This window comes from Ambystoma mexicanum, chromosome 4p (assembly GCF_040938575.1).
Source record: "Ambystoma mexicanum isolate Mex_15411 chromosome 4p, UKY_AmexF1_1, whole genome shotgun sequence".
Classification (NCBI taxonomy): domain Eukaryota; kingdom Metazoa; phylum Chordata; class Amphibia; order Caudata; family Ambystomatidae; genus Ambystoma; species Ambystoma mexicanum.
In genome coordinates this window covers 1,154,313,325-1,154,332,385 of record NC_090927.1, presented here as the reverse complement: position 1 = coordinate 1,154,332,385, position 19,061 = coordinate 1,154,313,325, and the positions used below count along the sequence as shown (strand labels likewise).

Sequence of the window (19,061 nt, the reverse complement as noted above, 5' to 3'; positions counted from 1 at the left end):
CCCCCCCCCCCACCGCCGAAGTGAGCTCAACTCATTCAGCAGATGGTAGCGAAATTCCAGAGTGCCGGAGTCTTCCGGCCTCCGATTGTTTTGAGGTTGCTAGGCCTCATGGTATCCTGCATTTTTCTGGTGCCAGAGGCCAGATTGAGAATGAGATCCGTTCAATGGGCCCTCAGGACTCAGTGGTCCCAATTTTCGGTGAATATGTTGAATCTTCTGCAAGTTCCGAGCAGAGTGGCTCAAGACCTTCTATGGTGGGCTTGCAAGAACAATATTCTCAAAGGAGAATCTTTTTGGCAACCATGGCCAGAGACAACGCTAGTGACGGATGCCTCACTCACAGGGTGGGGTACCCACACCAGTGATCTGACAATCAGCGGTCGTTGGTCTCCATCGGGGTCCAAACTACACATCAACCTTTTGGAGCGGAGGGAAATCGGAATAGCGCTTTCTGACCTCTGTACGTGGAAAGATGTCCTGATAATGACAGACAACACAGTGGCCATGTAGTACCTCAACAAAGGAGGTGGTGTAGGGTCACTACCACTGTGCAGAGAGGCCATGCAACTCTGGTTCTGGGCAATACTAGAAGGAATCTCTAGCCACAGTTCACCTAGCCGGAGAGAAGAATACGGCCGCAGATGCGCTCAGCAGGCAGAGCAGTCTCACACAAGTGAGAACTAGCTCTGGAAGTCCTTCAAGAGATCTTCGGAGGTTGATAAAGTTCGGAAAATCCATGATCCTAATTGCTCCGGATTGGGCTAGGAGGACATGTCCATCTGCCCTCCAATACGTCTTCCACAAAGAGAGGATCTTCTTTTGCAAGAGGAAGGTCTGGTTCTCCATCCAGAGGTCAAGACACTGAGCCTTCTGAGAGGCTGAGATATAAGGATTTGGACAGCCCGGACGATGCAATGTAGATTTTGCTTTCGGCCAGAAGGCTAGCAACCAAATCCTTGTACCGGTGTCATTGGAATAAATTCAATAACTGGTGCAAAGATAAGGATGTGGACCCTTTTCAATGTGGCACTCCTATGGTGCTTTCTTTTTTACTACATCTGGCCAATCTGGGGCCTCAGATTGGAACAATAAAAGGATATCTGGCGACGCTTTCCATCTTTAAGCGCTCCTCTGAAGAGGTTTCTTATTTCAGAATACTGTTAATTGTCCAATTCCTGAAGAGACTCACTAACATACAGTACCTCGTCATGTCCCTACTTGGGATTTAAATCTTGTGTTGAAATTTCTAACATGTATACCCTTCGAGCCTTTACATTCCTGCCCGTTAAGGCTCCCAACACTGAAAACGGCTCTTCTTGTAGCACTAACATCAGCCCGCAGGTTTAACGAGTTGCAGGCACTTTCATGCAAACCTCCCTATACTACTTTTTATAAGGATAAGTTAGTCTTGAAAGTCAAACCATCTTTCTTGCCGAAAGTAGTTTGATTTTCATTTATCACAAAAAATAACTTCCAACTTTCTACAGTCCTCCTCATTTGGTCAAAGAGGAAGTGAGGTTGCATAGACTAGACCCAAAGAGGGCTCTGAGGGTTTACATTGCGATAATGGCAACATTTCGCCAGGATGGCCAGCTTTTTGTGGGTCATACTGGTCCTAAATTAGGACTACCGGTGACTAAACAGGCTATTTCCCGGTGGATTACACTGGCTATAGGAGAGTGTTACAGACTTGCTTTGAAAGAGTCACCGGAAGGGCTTTGAGCTCATTCCACAAAGGGTTTGGCAACTTCTGCGGCTCTTCAGAGGGGTGTTCCCGTAGTTGACATTTGCTCAGCTGCAACTTGGGCAACAATGCATACTTTTGTTAAGCACTACTGCTTAGACTCCTTTATCTCAAGAAGGCCTTTTTGTCAAGGCAGTCCTCCATTCCATCCATGATAAAACTAAATAGTACTCCCTCCTCCAAATTGCCACTGCTTTGGGAGACTATCAAAGATGAGGAATATATGGTAGGACACAATCCAATCGAAGAACAAGTTACTTACAAACTGTAACGTTCTTTCGACTGGATGTTCCTCCCACGTATTCCTCATCGCCCCTTCCAGCCTACCCCACCGTACAATGTACGTGAATTACACTTTGCGTTTTCCTTAGAGCTTGCAGTCTGGGGTACGCTGAAGAGTTCCTTCAATAATGGAACAAACAAAACAGAACTGAAGCCAACGGGCATGGCACAAGCTACTTCTATTACTGATGACGTTGACACCTGCGGCGGCCCTCGAGGGACATCGACGCCACGACATCGTCCACAGCACCCTCTGCCAAGAAAGATTTTCCGAAGCAGCGAAGCTAGCGAAACGTATATCAAAATGGAGGAGTAGGTGGGAGGAACATCCAGTCAAAAGAATGTTACAGTTGGTAAGTAACTTGTTCTTCCAAAGCCAGACGAAACATCCACTGGCTCCCAGACCAAGAACGGATAACGTTCAAAACTCTAGCATTTTGACCCACAAATGCATGTCAAAGAATGCCCACACATACCTGTCCAAAAATATCTCCAAAGCACAATCTTCCAGACCTACCCGAGCTGCCTACTTCCATCTACTTGATATCCCTAGATACAGGCACCAGAAAGCAGGAGGAATCCGCTTCCCAGTGATCGCCGCCAAACTCTGGAACACCCTCCCCATAGTCCTAAGAGCTGATGAATCCTTCTGGTCTGCAAAGACCTCAAAACATGTCTATTCTCAGGAATAACCGTGTTTACCATGAGGAATGTTTTGAATGCATTTAATGGCTGGTTCTGCACACAAAACCTGTCAAATATTTGTACAAGAAAAGAGTACAATTGATAACTTGTTTTCAAGTTCGAGTAGAGTTGTAAAAAAAAAGTTTCTTACATTTATTTTGTTTTTGCCTTTGCTTGACACATGCCTATGAGAAATTCACACCAATATGTGTTAAGTATTTCTTCTTCCTCCCCCCAACCAACAGAGCATTACTTTAAGCCTGCTGGAATGACTCTCCATGAAAGGTTTGGAGGATACCAGAAAGCTACTGAAGACCATTCTTCCCAACAGAAGAGCCCTGAAATACACAGGTATGTTTATAATACTGTAGTTCTGCTGTCTTTAGCCGTGACCATAAAACAATTCAATGCTTCGTTTGATTTTCTTCTGTTGACTTTTTATGTGTGGTAACTAATCGCCTCTTACCACATGGAAGTGACAATTAAAATATATCCTTTCTGATTGATATAAAACGTGTTGATTAAACCTGTTACTGTTTTACACTGGGCCATAATCTTTGAACAAATTTAGTTTGTAGCATATCTGCCAATATAGAATTCTTCAGGCTGTGCGTCAGAACCGTCCTTGGTGGCGACATTGTGCCAGGCTGATTCTCCATGAAGAGGCTGAGTAGCAGTACTACTTTGGTGCTGATCTGACCGCTGCAGTTGGTATCAATACTCCCTATGAGACTGTGAATTATGTACCTTCCCCAACCTCCTGAGCAGCTCAAAGATGGTCCACCAATAGTCTGAGATGATTGGGTACCTTGGAGCCTTTCTGGCTGGTCTGGGCGGCAGGGGATCACTAGTGGCATTGCTTACGGTGCTTTTAATTGGCACAGCTGTGACAGTATGAAGCTAGGTGACGACGCTGGTGATGACCCCTCCTGACCCTTAGGATGCATGCAGGGCTAACTAAGAAGGCTGGTATCCACCATCTGTTAGGTTTTGTAGTGGTTGTGGGCCGATTCTCTCCCCCCCCCCCCCCCCCCCCCCTGGTCTCTCCCAGTGCAGTGGACGCGGCTAACGGAACAGCACCTTTGAGAGGACTTGAGAACTGTGCACACATGCTCCTTGGCCCCTGTCCTCTTAAACTGCATTATTAGGGTCATTGTGCAGATTGAGTGCAACCCTTTGTATAAACTCCAACCCCCAGAACGCTTACAGTATACACCTGGGATGGATGCACTGAATAGGAGCTCATCCCCGGTACCTCACAGGATCTGATGTGTGGTAGCATGCTTGCATGGAGGTTCTAAAAACAAGATGGATGATCAGCCTGAAATGGGCTTGTTCCAAAACGCCTGGAAAAGGCAGTGTACCCTATTACACACCCATGAGTCAGTTACTTGCTCACCCACCTGTCAATCCCAGTAGAGAAATTATTCTTCCCAAGTGGCACATATGGAACTAAAACCGGCCTGGGGAGGAATAGGCAGGTATAAAAACTAAGGGAAGGCATGAGTTTGGGAATTTGGAATAGTGCATGGGAGGGGGGAGGTACAAGCTGAGGTGGAATAATAGGTTGAATGGCTGAAGAAGTAAATAGACTAACCATATGGAGGGGGAAAGGCAGAGAAGTTGCAAGGAGAAAGGATCTATATTTTCATGAGAAGCAAGCGAGGATGACAATAGGAAAGCCCCTTTCATTTGAGTGGGGACAGTGATTTCAGAAAGTAAGACCATATACGCCTATCACTTGGATGTTGGAAGTGAAAGGAGAAGCAACGACATGGCAGACAGTTGACTAGGTTAGACAACCAACTCTGTGTCTAGTGACGCCCAGTGACAGGCCTTGGGCACAAGTGAGTATCAACTTGATGTGGAGGGAAGCGAGCTGGGCTTGGGTGGTTCTAGGTTCAAGACCCTGTGACAGATATGTGAGCCAAAACCACATCCTGCACATACAAGCCCTCCTGACCCAACTCTCCTCTGGAAGATTGTGGACCCTACCTATGAAAAATATTGAGCTCTTAGAGGGGAGTGCCTGAGATACCCAATGGGTGGCCTACTGGGAGAGGCTGCTTGCTACCCCAGGTCTACATCAGTGGAATTATATGCCAAAGACTGATATCAGGGAGGACCCTGGCAGCGATTATGTGTAGCAGAGGCAATACCTTGTCAAAAATGTGCAAACTTCTCTAGCATTTCGACTTGCTCTGCTTGAAAGTATTGGCTGACGGAGAGGTCCCAAAAGGTGACCTCGGGATCACTGGCCAGAGGGAAGGTTTGCGATTGGTCCTAAAGAGCTGTGTGTGAATGACAGGTCATCCAGGAAGGACATTCTGGGAGAAAGATTTAATAAAACGACATCCTGGTCAGGGACTGACTCGATTATTTACTATGGTGGTACGGCTAGTCGTCAAGGCGCATTGGAGGGGAGAATTGACAGGGAGACATATTGCTTAGCTTGATCTAGTTTGCTTACTACTTGGCCTGCAAGAAATGTTCCTTTCCATATATTCCTGAATAACTGCAAATTCCAAGCAAATCTTATTCCCATTTATAGGACTCTATTCTGTCAAAGATGTCACAACAATCACCCCAACTCTGAGGTGGTTCAACGGTCTTTATTCAAGTTTTGAGGGGATCCTAAGTCCGACCCCCTCTCTAGTTCTGTAACCAACTTCCTCCCTAGCCTAGGTGTCCTTAAACCTCAGATTAGTGCTACTGATGTTTGACTGCAACTGTCAAGAGCTGACTTATTGGGGTTCCAAGAGGGCTGCGTAGTGACGAGTATGTCACGCCTCGGGCTCCCGTCCTGCATACGAGCTTCAGCCCGTCCGCCATAGCTGCAGCCCTCCCCGGCACCCTGAATAGGCGGCGGGTGGACCCTCGACTGGGGAGGGACATCTGGTCCTGGTGCCGGCGCCAGAGGGAAACGCGTCCGGCAGTGCGGAGTCAGCGGTGGCCAGGCGGCCCGATACCGAGGCCTCGCCCGGCATAGAGAGGTGGCGGCAGAGCCCTCGAAAGGCTTAAGGGAAATCAAGAGACATTAACAAAGTGGAAGGGAGAGTGGACATTAATGAGCCATCCAAGAACTGACGGAGGATGCAATAAAAGTGGACAATTTGCTAGAAACCCTGGCTGCGGCCACACAAAACCTGGAGTTACAAGCTGAAGACTTGGAGAACAGGTCAAGAAGGGCGAATATCAGAGTTAAATCGTTGCCAGAGGACATCCCAGATCAGGAGTTGTCCCCAACACTAAAAGAGATATTTGCGGACCTGCTAAATTCGGACTCGGACACAGACATGCAGTTTGAGTCCACAGGTTAGGACCGCGAAGACCAGAGCCAGGATCGAGACCACGCAATGTGTTGGTGGCCTTCCATAATTACGTAGTAAAGGAGAAGATTATGGAGGAGGCGAGAAGGGCCACACACATCACTTACAATGGCCTTGAAATCTCCCTTTACCAAGACCTGGCGAGGATTATGCTAATCAAAAGGAGCGGGATGGGTCGGGTCCTGTCCTTCCTAAGATCTCAACAAATTTGTTACAGATGGGCTCACCTTGTCCTTTGTCTGGCAAGGCACCCACCATAAGATTATAACCTGCGACCAGGGGCTGGCCTTGCTGGGTCTGGAGGAACAGGCCTCGGCCTCCCCGGTGGGAGTGGATGCGTAGTCGGGTGGGCGCAGGCCATGGGAATGGTCCACGATTAAGCCCAGGAGAGGAAGGAAGAAAGCTCCGGGCCCAGATCCTGGAAAAACCATCCTCAACGAGGCGGTGGGAGGTCCACCGGGGGAGGGTTGTCCTCTAACTGTCACATAAGAATCCGAAAGGTTGTATGAGGTCCTGAAAATCGAGCCCAGGGAGGGTGCTAGGGATAGCAGATCAGTAATTGGTGACGGGCAGGTCACAAGAGTTGTCATGGGCTGCAGGAGCAGGGAGGGAGGAGGGCTGGGGTCTTGGAATGGGATTGGGAAATCCTGAGTGGGAAGTTTCTGGGTTAGTTATTGAGTTTGGCTCTCTTGGAGAAATCACGAGATGGGCTTGGTGCCTGTCGGTCTCTGCTGGAAAGCGGGTGTGGGGGTAGTTGACAAAGGGGGGGTTGGGGGGAGGGGGATAGATCCAAGGTTCAGGGCTGGATGGCCTAAACGGCGGCCCTCGGCTGGAGAACACTCTTCAAGCAGCAAACGGGGAAGGGCACAAGGTCATACAGAGTTTATAAGGTTTCTTATGAACATGGCATATGGCTAGCTCAGAGGTTCTGAAGTTGCTTTCCCTAAATGTGAATGGCCTTAATTCCCAGGTTAAGAGGAAGAAGGTGGAGAGGTACCTCAGGCGGGAACATCCCCATGTAGTAGCACTGCAGGAGACCCATGTACATTCCAGGGATACCCATAGGATTAGATTCCGGGGATACTCCCGACCTCGACCTGACAATCGGGGATACGCAGAAGGATAACCAAGGAAGGTATCTAGCGGTGATACTCGAGGGACAGGTTGGGGGGAGGTAGTACTTCACCGTAGCAACCCTGTATGCTCCCAATCAAGCTCAGGATGCCGTTATACAAAACACTGCCACCCGGTTAGGGAAATTTGCTAAGGTGAACATCCTCCTAATGGGAGACTTTAACTTAGCTTGGAACCCCTCCAAAGACAGGAGTTCCACCTCTTGGGATGCACAGGGGGGACCATCGGGAGACCTGGTAAAGAAAATGCGCGATTTGGCCCTGGTTGATACTTGGCGAGAACTCTATGGGGATGCTGAGGGATACACCTTCTATTCACATGCACACAGATCTCACTCGCGGATAGATTATGTCTGGATATCGAAACAACTGGTGGGAAGAGCCACAGCATTGGAGGTTGTTCAGGGATCCAATCCTGGTCAGGGAAATAGAGGAGGAAGTAATTGAATATACCAACCATAATAAGTGGGAGGTCGCGACCCCTCAAATTTGGTGGGACGCCAACAAAACACACAATTAGAGTTAAGATCATAGCAATCAAGGCCAGAAGGGAACGGGAGCTAAGACTGGAGGAACATCAGCTAGAAGCCAGACTTAAGGACGTCATGGCGCGTATGGGCACTAAGCTATCGGCAGCCACCAAAAATTAATATAGGGCAGTGAGAGATCATCTAAACCTAATACAAACAAGAGCGGCCAAGCGCAATCTCCTATGGCTGTGCCAAAGGTTCTATATCAAAGGCAATAAGGCTGACCGCTTACTGGCCAGAAAGTTACGAAAGGAGGCCGGCTACAAAACAATCCTAAAAATAAAGGGGGAGGGAGGGGTCCTTTTAACAAAGAATGCCGACATTGAGGGTGAATTTACCAAATTTTATTTGGACCTCTATACCTCGGGTAACCCAATAAGTGCGGACCAGGAAGCATATCTACGTGAGGCAGGGTGTCGTCGGATTTCGCAGGACGATAGAGATGCGCTGGAAGTTGAGATCACCACAGAAAAAGTTAGAAGAGTCGTTAATAACTTACCGGCCAATAAAGCCGCAGGCCCTGATGGGTATGTGTCGGAATTTTATAACACACATAAAGAAGTGTTAATTCCCATTCTTACCAAAATGATTTAACTGCATAGGGTCCACTGGAATTCTCCCCAAATCTATGAATGAAGCCAAAGTAATCCTGATGCACAAGAAGGGCAAAGATCTGACCGACTGCACATCCTATCTTCCTATAGCTCTAATAAACGTAGACGCCAAAATTCATACCAAAGTTCTGGCCAATCGCCTAGATACCATCCTGCCCAAATTAATTCAGAGTGACCAGGCGGCCTTCATAAGAGGCAGACAAACCTTGGACAATGTCAGAAGATTGGCACATCTGGTCAAAAAGACACAGAAAAAGAATAACCTAGCCCTTCTCCTGGCGATCGACGCCGAGACGGCTTTCGATCGGTTAGAGTGGGGGTTCCTGTTTGAGACTTCGGCCCAGGTTTCATCGCCCGAGTAAGGGCAAATTACCAAAACCCAGTAATATGGTTGGCAATAAACGGCCAAATATTGGCTCCTGTTCGGGTGAGTTGGGGCACTAAGCAGGGCTGTCCGATGTCGCCGCTCCTCTACGCCCTTCACCTGGAACCATTCCTGTAGATGGTTGAGCGGCTGATGATATTGAGGGAGTCCCATTTGGTGGCGAGGTCCACAGGATCGCTGCCTTCGTTGACGACATGATACTGTCACTGACCCATTCGATCACCTCATTGAATGCAGTGGCGTGAGAATTGAACAGGTTTGACCAAGTACCAGGGCTAAAAATCAATGTCCACAAATCAGAAGCGCTACCTCTCACCTTGTCACCCTGTGCGGCCAAGACCTCAAAAAGGCTTATAGTTACAGATGGGTTGACATATCGCTAAAGTATCCGGGCATTCATCTGACCAAGACCGTGGGGGATTTATATACAGCAAACTATCCTCCACTCCTTCAGAAGGTGAAATCGAAACTGGTGGACTGGGGCCCCCCTTGAGATCTCGTGGTTGGGTAGAATCAATGCCTTAAAGATGGCAATCTTACCTCTGCTGTTACGCTCACCTGGCTCCCACAGGGGAGTCGGTCGGACCAGGACAGCTGCGGTCTCCACCCACGTGATGCGTAGTGCAGCGATGACTGACTGGATCTGCCCTCCTAATCTTGTCTGCTTAACCTGTAGAAATATTCTCCTTATATTCTTGAAAGATGAACTCTCCATTCTGCGTGGAATTGCAGGGGCGCGTCGATTCCAGTTACTTCACTGGTTTTAAGGCTCGGGAGAGTTCTGGAGAGTATTGACTCTGAGGTTCCTGGTGAGGACCAGTAAGTATTAAGTTCATAGAGTTCAATATGTCCGATGTTCACTCTTGTTCCCCCTTCCTTTCTTGTCTTGCAGCTGGCTCGTGAAAAGTTGCTCTTGTGGCGCTCAGGTAAGGGTCTCTATTACCCGGCGCTGTCCGGTAAAACGTGTTGTTTTGTCTCTCTTTACAGATGCGGCACGTGAAAATATGGAGAGTCACAAAAGGATGCCTCCGGTGGTAAGTCTATGGTGGTAAGAATTATATTTGTTGGTTCCCTCGGCTCACCTTGTGGTTTTCTTTTGTCTCCTAGGTTACGAAGTTCGGCAAAGAAATGATGGAGGCAGCGCCGACCCGAAGGATGCTGTGAAGACTGTTGAGTATGGCGCGGCACTGCAGCTGTGGAGGTGCAGCGTGTGTAGAAATGATGATCTTTACAGGTCCGGTGACAAGATGGATCCAGAATCAGGTGTGGAATAGAAATAAGTTCGTTTTCTAACCTTGTCCCTTTCTTTCCTCTTTGTTTTAGGAGCTCCGGATTCGAGGCGGGCGTGGCAGAAGACTGGATGCAGGCTGCAGGCACGGTGAGCGTTACGCTGCTGGATGCAGAATAACGCGAAGCGTGTGTTGCTGGTCGGGCGTGGTTTAAATCGCCTCAAAAGTAGTCCCAGGTAAGAAGTCCCTAGAACCCCACCCGAGTAAAAAATAGTCCCTGTAGAAAAATAGTTCCTTTCAGGCTTCATGTTCGATAGGAGTCATTTGCAGCATGGTCTGCCTGAGGTAAGTAATGACTATGAGCCTAGCGCCTAAGGCGCCAGGACTGAACCCAGATAGCCCCTAGCCGGGGCTGCTGAGGTTTTACTAAATGTCTAGATGCCTGCTCCCGGGGCTGATGGGCTTGGTCCAGATGCCTGGGGGTAGGCATCATGACATCTGCTCCTTTATCATTTCTCAGCCCTACATGTCCGAGTCCCAGCGACTTTCTTAGGGCCCTGCAAAGAATAACCAGCTGTTTTGTCTGGAACCGAAAGCGTCAGAGGGTGGCGGCATCCATTATGAAAGCTCTGTCCGATCGGGGGTGGGAGGGAGTAGGGGAGCCAGACTTTCGAGTATACTATCTTGCAGCACAGATTCAGGTAATCGGAGATTGGCAAAGAAATGACAGGGGGAAGGTGTGGAGGCCGATGGATAAGGGTGGTGGTTGGTAAAGACCTGGAAGGGGTACTGTGGATACCGAGGCAGGACAGGCCGGCCAGAATGTATAGTAGCAATATAACGGCGACTCGACTACTGAGGATGCCTGGGATCAAGCCATTGATAGGGTGCATATCACCTCCTTCCCATCCCCGTACACGCCCCTCCATGGTAACCCGCAATTCACTCCAGCGGCCACCAATGAGCCAAACTTTGATCCATGGTTTCAGGGGGGCTGCCGGATGTTGCGAGACATGCTGGTGGGGGGGCGAGGTGAAAAAAATTGAGCAGTGTAAGAAGGATTTTGGCTTGGGGGAGATGCAGAGGTTTTCGTATCTCCAGATTAGGCACTGGATCTCCCAGTCGCTGGTGAAGCAGGCGGGTTCTCGTTCCCTCACCCGTTTTGAAAAGTATCTAGATATGGACACAGGAGACAAGGGGGTGGTGTCGTCCATTTTTAAACTTATAAAACGGGAATAAACTTTACAGCTCAGGAAATGCATGATCAAATGGGAGCAGGATGTTCGGTCGGTCATAGAGGAAAAGGAATGGGTTAACCTGTGGTCTCAGATCCCGAAACGTGCAAGATCCATTCAAATTCGGGAGATCTGGCTGAAGCTGATGTTAAGATGGCACCTAACCCCACTCAGGTTAAATAAAATATACCCCACTGTATCATGGTTCTGTTGGAGGGAGTGCGGCGCAGTAGGCTCCTGGGCTCATATTTGGTGGGAGTGCCCAAAAATGGATCCAAATTCAGCAGGCGATTGCCCAGGTGTTGGGCGTCAAGCAGGCCCGCGACAGAGGGCGGGACTTATTGGGCCTTAATAGAATGCTGACAATCCTGCCTACTAGAGCGGACCGTGTTAGGCAGAAACCTGTGCAGTTCCCTTAGGGACCACTGCAAAAGGCTTAGGACTACAGGTGTTGGCAGTAAACCCAATTGGTAGCAGTCTGTACCACCCAGATTTACCTGGTAGCTGTGGTTGAGCAGTCAGACTTCTCTCAAGAAGTTAGACAGTATATAGAGTATACAAAATAGGTACAAAGATACAGTAGCACAAGCAAACGCTGACCAGAGCTTTGGTATAAAAGTATATAATTATTTAAAAACACACTTGTAAAATACACTGGTATGGCAAGCAAGTTCAAACACAGTCATTATCAATATATATACATCCCTGATTGCTTATTAAACAAGTCTTAGTTGAAACGCCACTTATTTGCAGACACAGGTGAGCGCTTAACCTAAGATGGCACTCCAATAAGTTAGTTAAAAAAGGAGGGGAAGCTCACAATACCAACACTTTTAAAAGAACCACAGCGAGTCAGGAAAGGCAGAGTCTACTGCAGAGCAAGAAAGTTTATAGGCCAGGCCCACTCTTGGAAAGAGCAAGGCAGAATGTGTCCAAGATCACACAGTTGAATTATACTTAAAAAGTCCTTGCAGATAGTTCAAAAAGAGTTGGATCATTTCAGGGAAAGTTAGTTAACAGGTCCCAGGTCACCCCAGGATAGAGAGTCAAGGATTTACGGGACACCTTGAACAGTCTGCTGCAAGGGAGACCAGGCGGGACATAGTACCTGAAATGGTGAGAATGCTCCAGCGGGGGCAGTTGTTCCTGGCAACGGGTGCCAGTCGGTGCTTCGTCCAGGGAAAGAGAAGATCTCGACATGGAGGAAAGCTGGAGGTCGTTACACTGCCAGGGAAGAAACCAGCCGCGGAGTTTCCCGGTTAAAAGGTACTACCCTTTTCTTCGCGGTAGTGGTGAAGCGTGGCTATCCGGCAGCGGGCACCACTACACGGCACGGGCGATTCGAACACGAGACGATCCAGGAAGGCGAAAAAAGGGCGAACTGGTTATCCCCACCAGTTCAAAGGAAGAAGCCTCTCCGGGATGAAGATCTTCTCTGTCGTCGGGAAGTGGTGAGGCGGTTCAGCAGGGCTCCACCGGTGGTGTCGTCGTTGCAGGTCGGCTCAGCTTCTCCCTCTTTGGATTCTTTGGTCCTGTGGCGACTTCTGAAGTTCCAGTCCCCAAAGCCCTGCTTTTATGCAGAAAACCCCCATTCATCAGGCCTAGCTGTCACTCAAACATGCTAAGTGGTGAGTCGGGCGGCTCACCACTGGGCCACTCACACAAGAGTGCGACTTGAGTTGCCGAGGCAACTTAGTCCAGGGTGCCTAAACCCCCCTCCCACACATCCTGTAGACCCAGACAGAGTGGCACCACTTTTGGTGGCTTCTGTGCAGAAGCCCGCCAAAAGTGGAACAAGGGGCTCGACTTGGGTTGGAGTTACAGAGGCGAACACAAATGCCATTTTAAAACCGAGTCCTGGCAAAAAGACCCAACCGGGGAATAAATATTAAATAAATAACCCGGCGATATCTTTAACATTGCACCAAAAAAGTGGTGCGTTTAAAATGAATGGGAAACTCCCATAGGAAATATTCCGGTGGAATATTTCGCGTGGTAACCACTGCCACCAGCCAGAAACTCGACGAGGGGGGACTGCACAGTGCCCCCTCGAAAAACAGACCCAGGGGAAATCTAATTACCCCTACCAGTACTTCCACAATATCATGGTTTGTACTAGTTCTGTTCACAATTTAAGACTAGTAAAGTCAATGGTGACTTTACATGCCCTGGGAGACAGTAGTCAGTCCCAGGGTATGGAGTCTATGTTTGGGAGTCACTATGACACCCCTGTGTTACTGCACTGAGGGTGCTGTGTAACACGCTTACCAAAAACACATGAAACCCTAAGGAGTAAAAGGCCCCATAGCCCATAAAGCACATTACAAAGTCAAAGGATATCTCAAATCATGTCTAAGAGTGGGAGAAAAAGAGTCTCACTCTTAGCAGGAGAAAAAAATAAACCCCAAAAATCCAGCAAAGCTGCTGGGGGAACTCACTAGGTTTGGGAAATTAGCCTATACAGAGAATTCTCCCTAACGGACCGCGAACTGTATGTGATAATGATGCTGGCGGCTGCTTTGGTCCTGGCCAGGAAGTGGAAGTCGAAGGACCCTCCACAGGAACATGAGTGGGTTGCGAGGCTGTGGTCATTGGTGGCCATGGAGTGGCTCACCTACTCGATCCAGGGGCATCACATGCAGTTCATGTCGGACTGGGCCAACTTGTTGTCATATCTAAAAGCGGGAGCTCGCCGTGCCTGGTGCCCCAAGGCCATGGAACTACTGGGCATAATTCGCCCTCAGGACGAATCCGATCTGTGAAGACTTGTGTGTTACCGCACCTATCCTTTTGGGAGGCCGTCTTGAGCCAGTGGTTCAGATTCCGATCCGGGCAACCAGGCCGAATTAACGTGCATTATGTTTCTAATTCAATTGTCGATGTTGAGCTGTCAGTAGAACTCTTGGATCTGGGTGGGGAGGGGAGTGGGAAGGGTGGGAGGGCAGGGGGGAGTTGTTGGGGGGGAATGGGGTTTCTTATTTTATTTTCTTTAAACTTTAATGTACCTGTTTTACTGAAATCTGTTAATGAAAACTTATTGGAAATAAAGAGCTGACATATTCTAGAGATGAGTTTTATAATATTTATGTATTTATTGCTTATTTATAATGCGCATATACACAAGTGATTTTGCTTTCTAAACTAGCCCAGGGACTTCCTACCTGTCCCTACTTTGTCCTATCAGTTATCTACTGGGATGTCATTATTATTATTATTATTATTATTATTATTATGGCATTTACGGAGCGCAGTCCTAGCTCCGAGTAGCAACTGAGCGCTTTACAGAAGTAACAAAACGGATATATACAGCGAGGGTAGGATACAGAGGGACAGAGAGGAGGGGTACAGCTGTACAGGGTGACGAGGAGGAGAGGAGCGGACAGCATCTCGCAAGTCAGGTGGCGAGGGGGTGACGTGCTGGTCTAGGTGTTGGTCCCTTACACTCTGTATGAATCTGGTTTCTTCGACCATGCCTACCCTCGCCTCTCACTTCTTTACTCTCTCCTTGTTTACTCCATCTCACTCCTCCCACTATTCCTCTCTTCCATCAATGTTTTCTCCTTCTAGGTATTGCCCCCCACTGTCACTTCTCCTTCCACCACTCTTACTACTCCCTCTAACACACTAAATCTCCCCTCTTCACTAGTCCCTCCTCCACACCACTACTCTTCTCCTGCACACTGCTGCTGCTGCTTCCTCCTCCTCCCCACGCTGCTGCTTCCTCCTCCTCCTCCTCCTCCACACTGCTGCTTCCTCCTCCTCCACACCGCTGCTAGCCATCTTGTCAGGCACGATGTTTCTGCAAAGGCCAGGAGCAAGCAAATTGTCAAGACATGACATGACCTCTGTATACGGCAGTTCGGACATTAATATTTTGGCACTGTTGAGGGGGTTCTGGCTAGCAGGCATTGGGGCCCTCTGTTGCACCATCCACCTCATGGGAGGACTGGCTGTGGAACCCACCCCTCTGCCCCAATCTCTTGTAGAGCAGAGTTCTTACCCAATCTTTACAAGGCTCTGGTTTTGTCACATTTCCCAATGTCTTAACAACACCCATCTGGTAGGATTGCTAAAGGAGGGATGGGGCATGTCGTGTCATTGTTCCCCATCCATAATTCCACTTTGAGAATGATTGTACCCCTTGATCGTGGAGCAGACGTTGGCAGGACATGAAGGTAGAGAATGACCTGAAGCAGCTCCCCAATGGAGAGTCCTTTCTGGGGCTTGTGTATTGGTAACCCGAGATGCTGAACTGTGCATTACCTGTACAGTGATCTTCCACCTAAAACCTCTCCAGTGTCAACTGTCCGGTCCTGATGTTTTGATCCGTCGAAGCTGCTGAACCGCACAGACCCTCTAAAATGTTTGAGCAAATACTGATACGAAAACAGCAGATGTTCCAACACTCCAGAGGGGAAGTGGATAGAATACAAAAATAAGACTTCTAGCTTCAATTTAAATGGGAAATCTGTTCAACCTCTTTAGCTGAGAGGTGTAATATTGTACTTGAAGCATTCCTTAGACGAAAAGACTCCTTTATTTCAGGAAACTCCCTTGACTTCTTTTGTCTTTAATTTCCTTTGTTTTTAAACAACTTGACTGTATCGTCCAGTAAGTGGAAAAAGTCTGTTTTGAACTTTAACTTGCAAACAGGAAGAATATTCCTTTCACTGAAAGGATGAAGTCTCTAAAGTAATTTCGATTATAGCTTTTACTTTTATCTAGCTGCTTTCTTGAAAATGTTTCTCTAACCTGTAGAAAGAAGTGTCCGCTCCGTAATAGCGTGTGGCCTGGAACACTATTAACGGCCAATGCGCATGCTCAAACTAAACTTGTCTTCGCTGTGACACTAATCACGGACTGGCGCAACGCTGCTCGGACTTATCCGAACTCACGCGGGCCTCGTACACTAAAACGGCCTGTACGAATGCTTTTTCTGAACCAGGTCTTAACCGTGACGCTGGTCATGGACAGGGGAAGTGCAACTCGGGCTGCTCTCGAATTACGTACAGTTTAACTCCAAAAGACCCCGAAAGAACACTTGGAACAAAATATGAATCTCCCTTCACCCACGCGCGAGTAAAGGGAGACTGAGCAGACGGAAAGCCTTAAAATCTTCAACACACTTTCTCCTCGCACAAGCAACATCTAAAGATCATAAACAGTTACGCGTGACTTTTTTTAAATTCAGTTGGAAAGGCTTTAAACAATGGATTTTTTTTCTGACTTTTATTAGCGTGAAGTTAGTTTTCTCTCAATCCTAACTAAATACCTAAACTAAGTCCTTTAAAGGTTGAAACAAATTATTTTTAAATGGTTCCTCGTTTCATTTACTGAGCCCTGCACATTCCTCCAGAGTCTCTGGTTGTCTTGTCCCACACAAGAGTTTTCCCTGGTTTTCTCCTGCAGATCTCTGCTCAAATTCTTCCTGAAAGGCCTCAAAAACTGGAACGTGATTAACACAGGACCTTCCTGCTTGTGAAGGACAACGAAAGGCAGTTTAGAATTCCATTTTAATTCCCTGGCACCCAAGCTCTCCAATCAGTTTCCAGTCAGTTCTTCACCAATCAATTGCCAGATTCCTGACTGCCATGTTTGATTGGGGAACTTTCCTTCTACAAACAATAAGGTTAAGGGCCAAACCAACTGATATTAAAACATAGACTCTGAGAGAGAGTGTGTGTGAATGCTCAGATTATTTATAGCGCGCCGGGAGCGTGCTGGCATCGGGGCGCACAAGCACACAAGGACAACAAAAAAAGCTAAACGGGACTGAGGAAGGGCGTGGTCATAAAGTTCCTGGCTTTACTACTTCAAGTGTGTGGTCTTGATTTTCCCCCTGAAATTCGATAGGTTGTTCTCGCGTCTCGAACCCGGTGAAGGGAATTCCACAGTTAGACAGCCTGGACTTGGAAAGAAAGACCAAGACCCTTTTCCTTTTTAAATGGTGGGCATGAGACCAAGGCCAGGTCGGAAGAATGGAGGCGTCTTCCGGGTGTGTAGGGGGTCATTGTAGATTTGAGATAGGAAGGAGCGTTGTGCCAAAGAGGCAGCGGTGGACGATGGTACAGGTTTTGAATTTTTAATGCAATCCTGACCTGAATGGCCAGCCCATGCAGATATTTCTGATGTTTTGAAATGTGTTCCTTCCAGTGAATGTTTTTTTTTCATTCTAAAGGCATCATTTTGGATTCAATGACATCATTTAGACTGCTATTAGCCCCAAGAAGCAGTGCATTACAGTAGTCCAGCCTAGATAAGATGGTGGCGTGACCGAAGGTGGCTGCATTCTTTTCAGTCAGAAATGGTCTTACATTTCTGAGAAGTCGGAGGTGATAGTTGCTGTTTCTACTAATCAGATTGGTTTACTCATCCGAGTTGAGTGAGGCTTCCAAAATGATGCATCGTGTTTTAACTTTGTTGAGCTGTTGATTTTATGTATGATGAAATTAGCGTACTGAGCTTACCCCTTGCCTGGGAAGAACCGAAGATCAGCAACTCTGTCTTCACTCCATTAATTCACATCCAATTTTCAGACATCCAACATTCGATGTGTCCGAGAAGTGAATGTAGTCTGGAGGAGTCAGGGAGTGGTCCCCGCATAGGACCGCTACAATCTGTACCTCACGTTTCCGCGATGCACATCAAGTCAAGGTGCCCTTGGGTGATGAGGTTGTGGACATTTTGTGTGTGATTGTTAAGCAACCTGGTATTTAGGAGGCCGATCTTAAGCATTTTGCATTTTAGAGTGTGCAATTAGACTAGCATAAATCAGAATGCAGACATGACATTACCCCCTCTCCAAGCCCTGAACTCATGGCCCAGTCTAGCAGGATTCCTTCTATGAAATCTGGCTACAAAGCTAGCAGCATGAACATCTTCTGCTAATTCCCAGGATGTCTCCTTGGGGCTGTACCCCTCCCAATCAATCGGATATTGCAACTTTCCTCTTGACCTCCTAGAATCCAATATTGCTTTCACTTCAAACTCTTCTGAATCACTTTCTGTAACTGCAATTTGAGAAGTAGGGAATAATCTGCCCAATGGAGAGTCCTTTGGTGGGCTTGTGTAATGGTAACCAGACATGCTGAACTGTGCATTACCTGTACAGTGATCTTCCAATTAAAATCTCTCCAGTGTCAACCAAGCAAAATAAAATTGTTTGAGAAGGCTTTTTTTCAACCTTTGAACATATTGTATTCCATTGAAGGAATCTTCCATGGTGAGACTGCAAGACCAATAGCATGGAACAAAGATGATTCCTCGGAAGATGATCTTGATAGAGACCCTGAGTGTAGTACACAAAACTACCAAGAGTATGGAAATTGCAGTCTTGGTGATGGAGAACAAGCTGGAGGTCTGCCCGCTTGCATTACCTTCACAGTGAAGGAGGTGTTGACAGTCCAGGCAAAGATGAATGCGATTGACAACAAGCTGAAGGCAGTGGATAATCTATTTTAATTTTCAAACTCTACGAGAGAGTGATGTAACCTTTATTATGCTGCTGACTAATCCCTTGTGATTTGACTACCTGCCTGGTGTCATCTGTCCTGCAGATCCCAGTTCTGGTGGTCCCTGAAGGAGATGAACGCTTCAAACATGACCTAGTGTCTGGATGTTAGGGAGATTTATCATTGTTCTGCTTCATCCCTTTGCCTAGTGAGACCCCAGCACGTTTTGCTGGACTTCTGGACCTTTTTCTTTAAATCCTGATTGAGTGGAGCCTTTTTCCACTCATTCCTTCTATGGGCTCTGTCTTTTGGAACTCTATTCTTTGTATTCTACCTGCCCTATGGAGTCTATTTTTCCTCCAGAACTCTTAAAGGCATCTGTATTTTAGTATTGCAGCACACAGCTCCTTATGGGCAGTGTTGCTGGGGACCCTTAGGGTACTCC

General features: G+C 47.6%; 1 protein-coding gene across 2 annotated transcripts in view; it reads left to right on the top strand.

Annotated features, from left to right (window-relative positions):
• Positions 1-19,061, top strand: part of BCLAF1 (BCL2 associated transcription factor 1) — an 850,362-nt gene that overhangs the window by 398,178 nt on the left and 433,123 nt on the right. For both annotated transcript variants that reach the window (XM_069606756.1, XM_069606757.1), the window contains exon 6: positions 2,956-3,061. In XM_069606756.1, the coding sequence (XP_069462857.1) occupies positions 2,956-3,061 (106 nt within the window). The remainder of the gene's footprint in view (positions 1-2,955; positions 3,062-19,061) is intronic.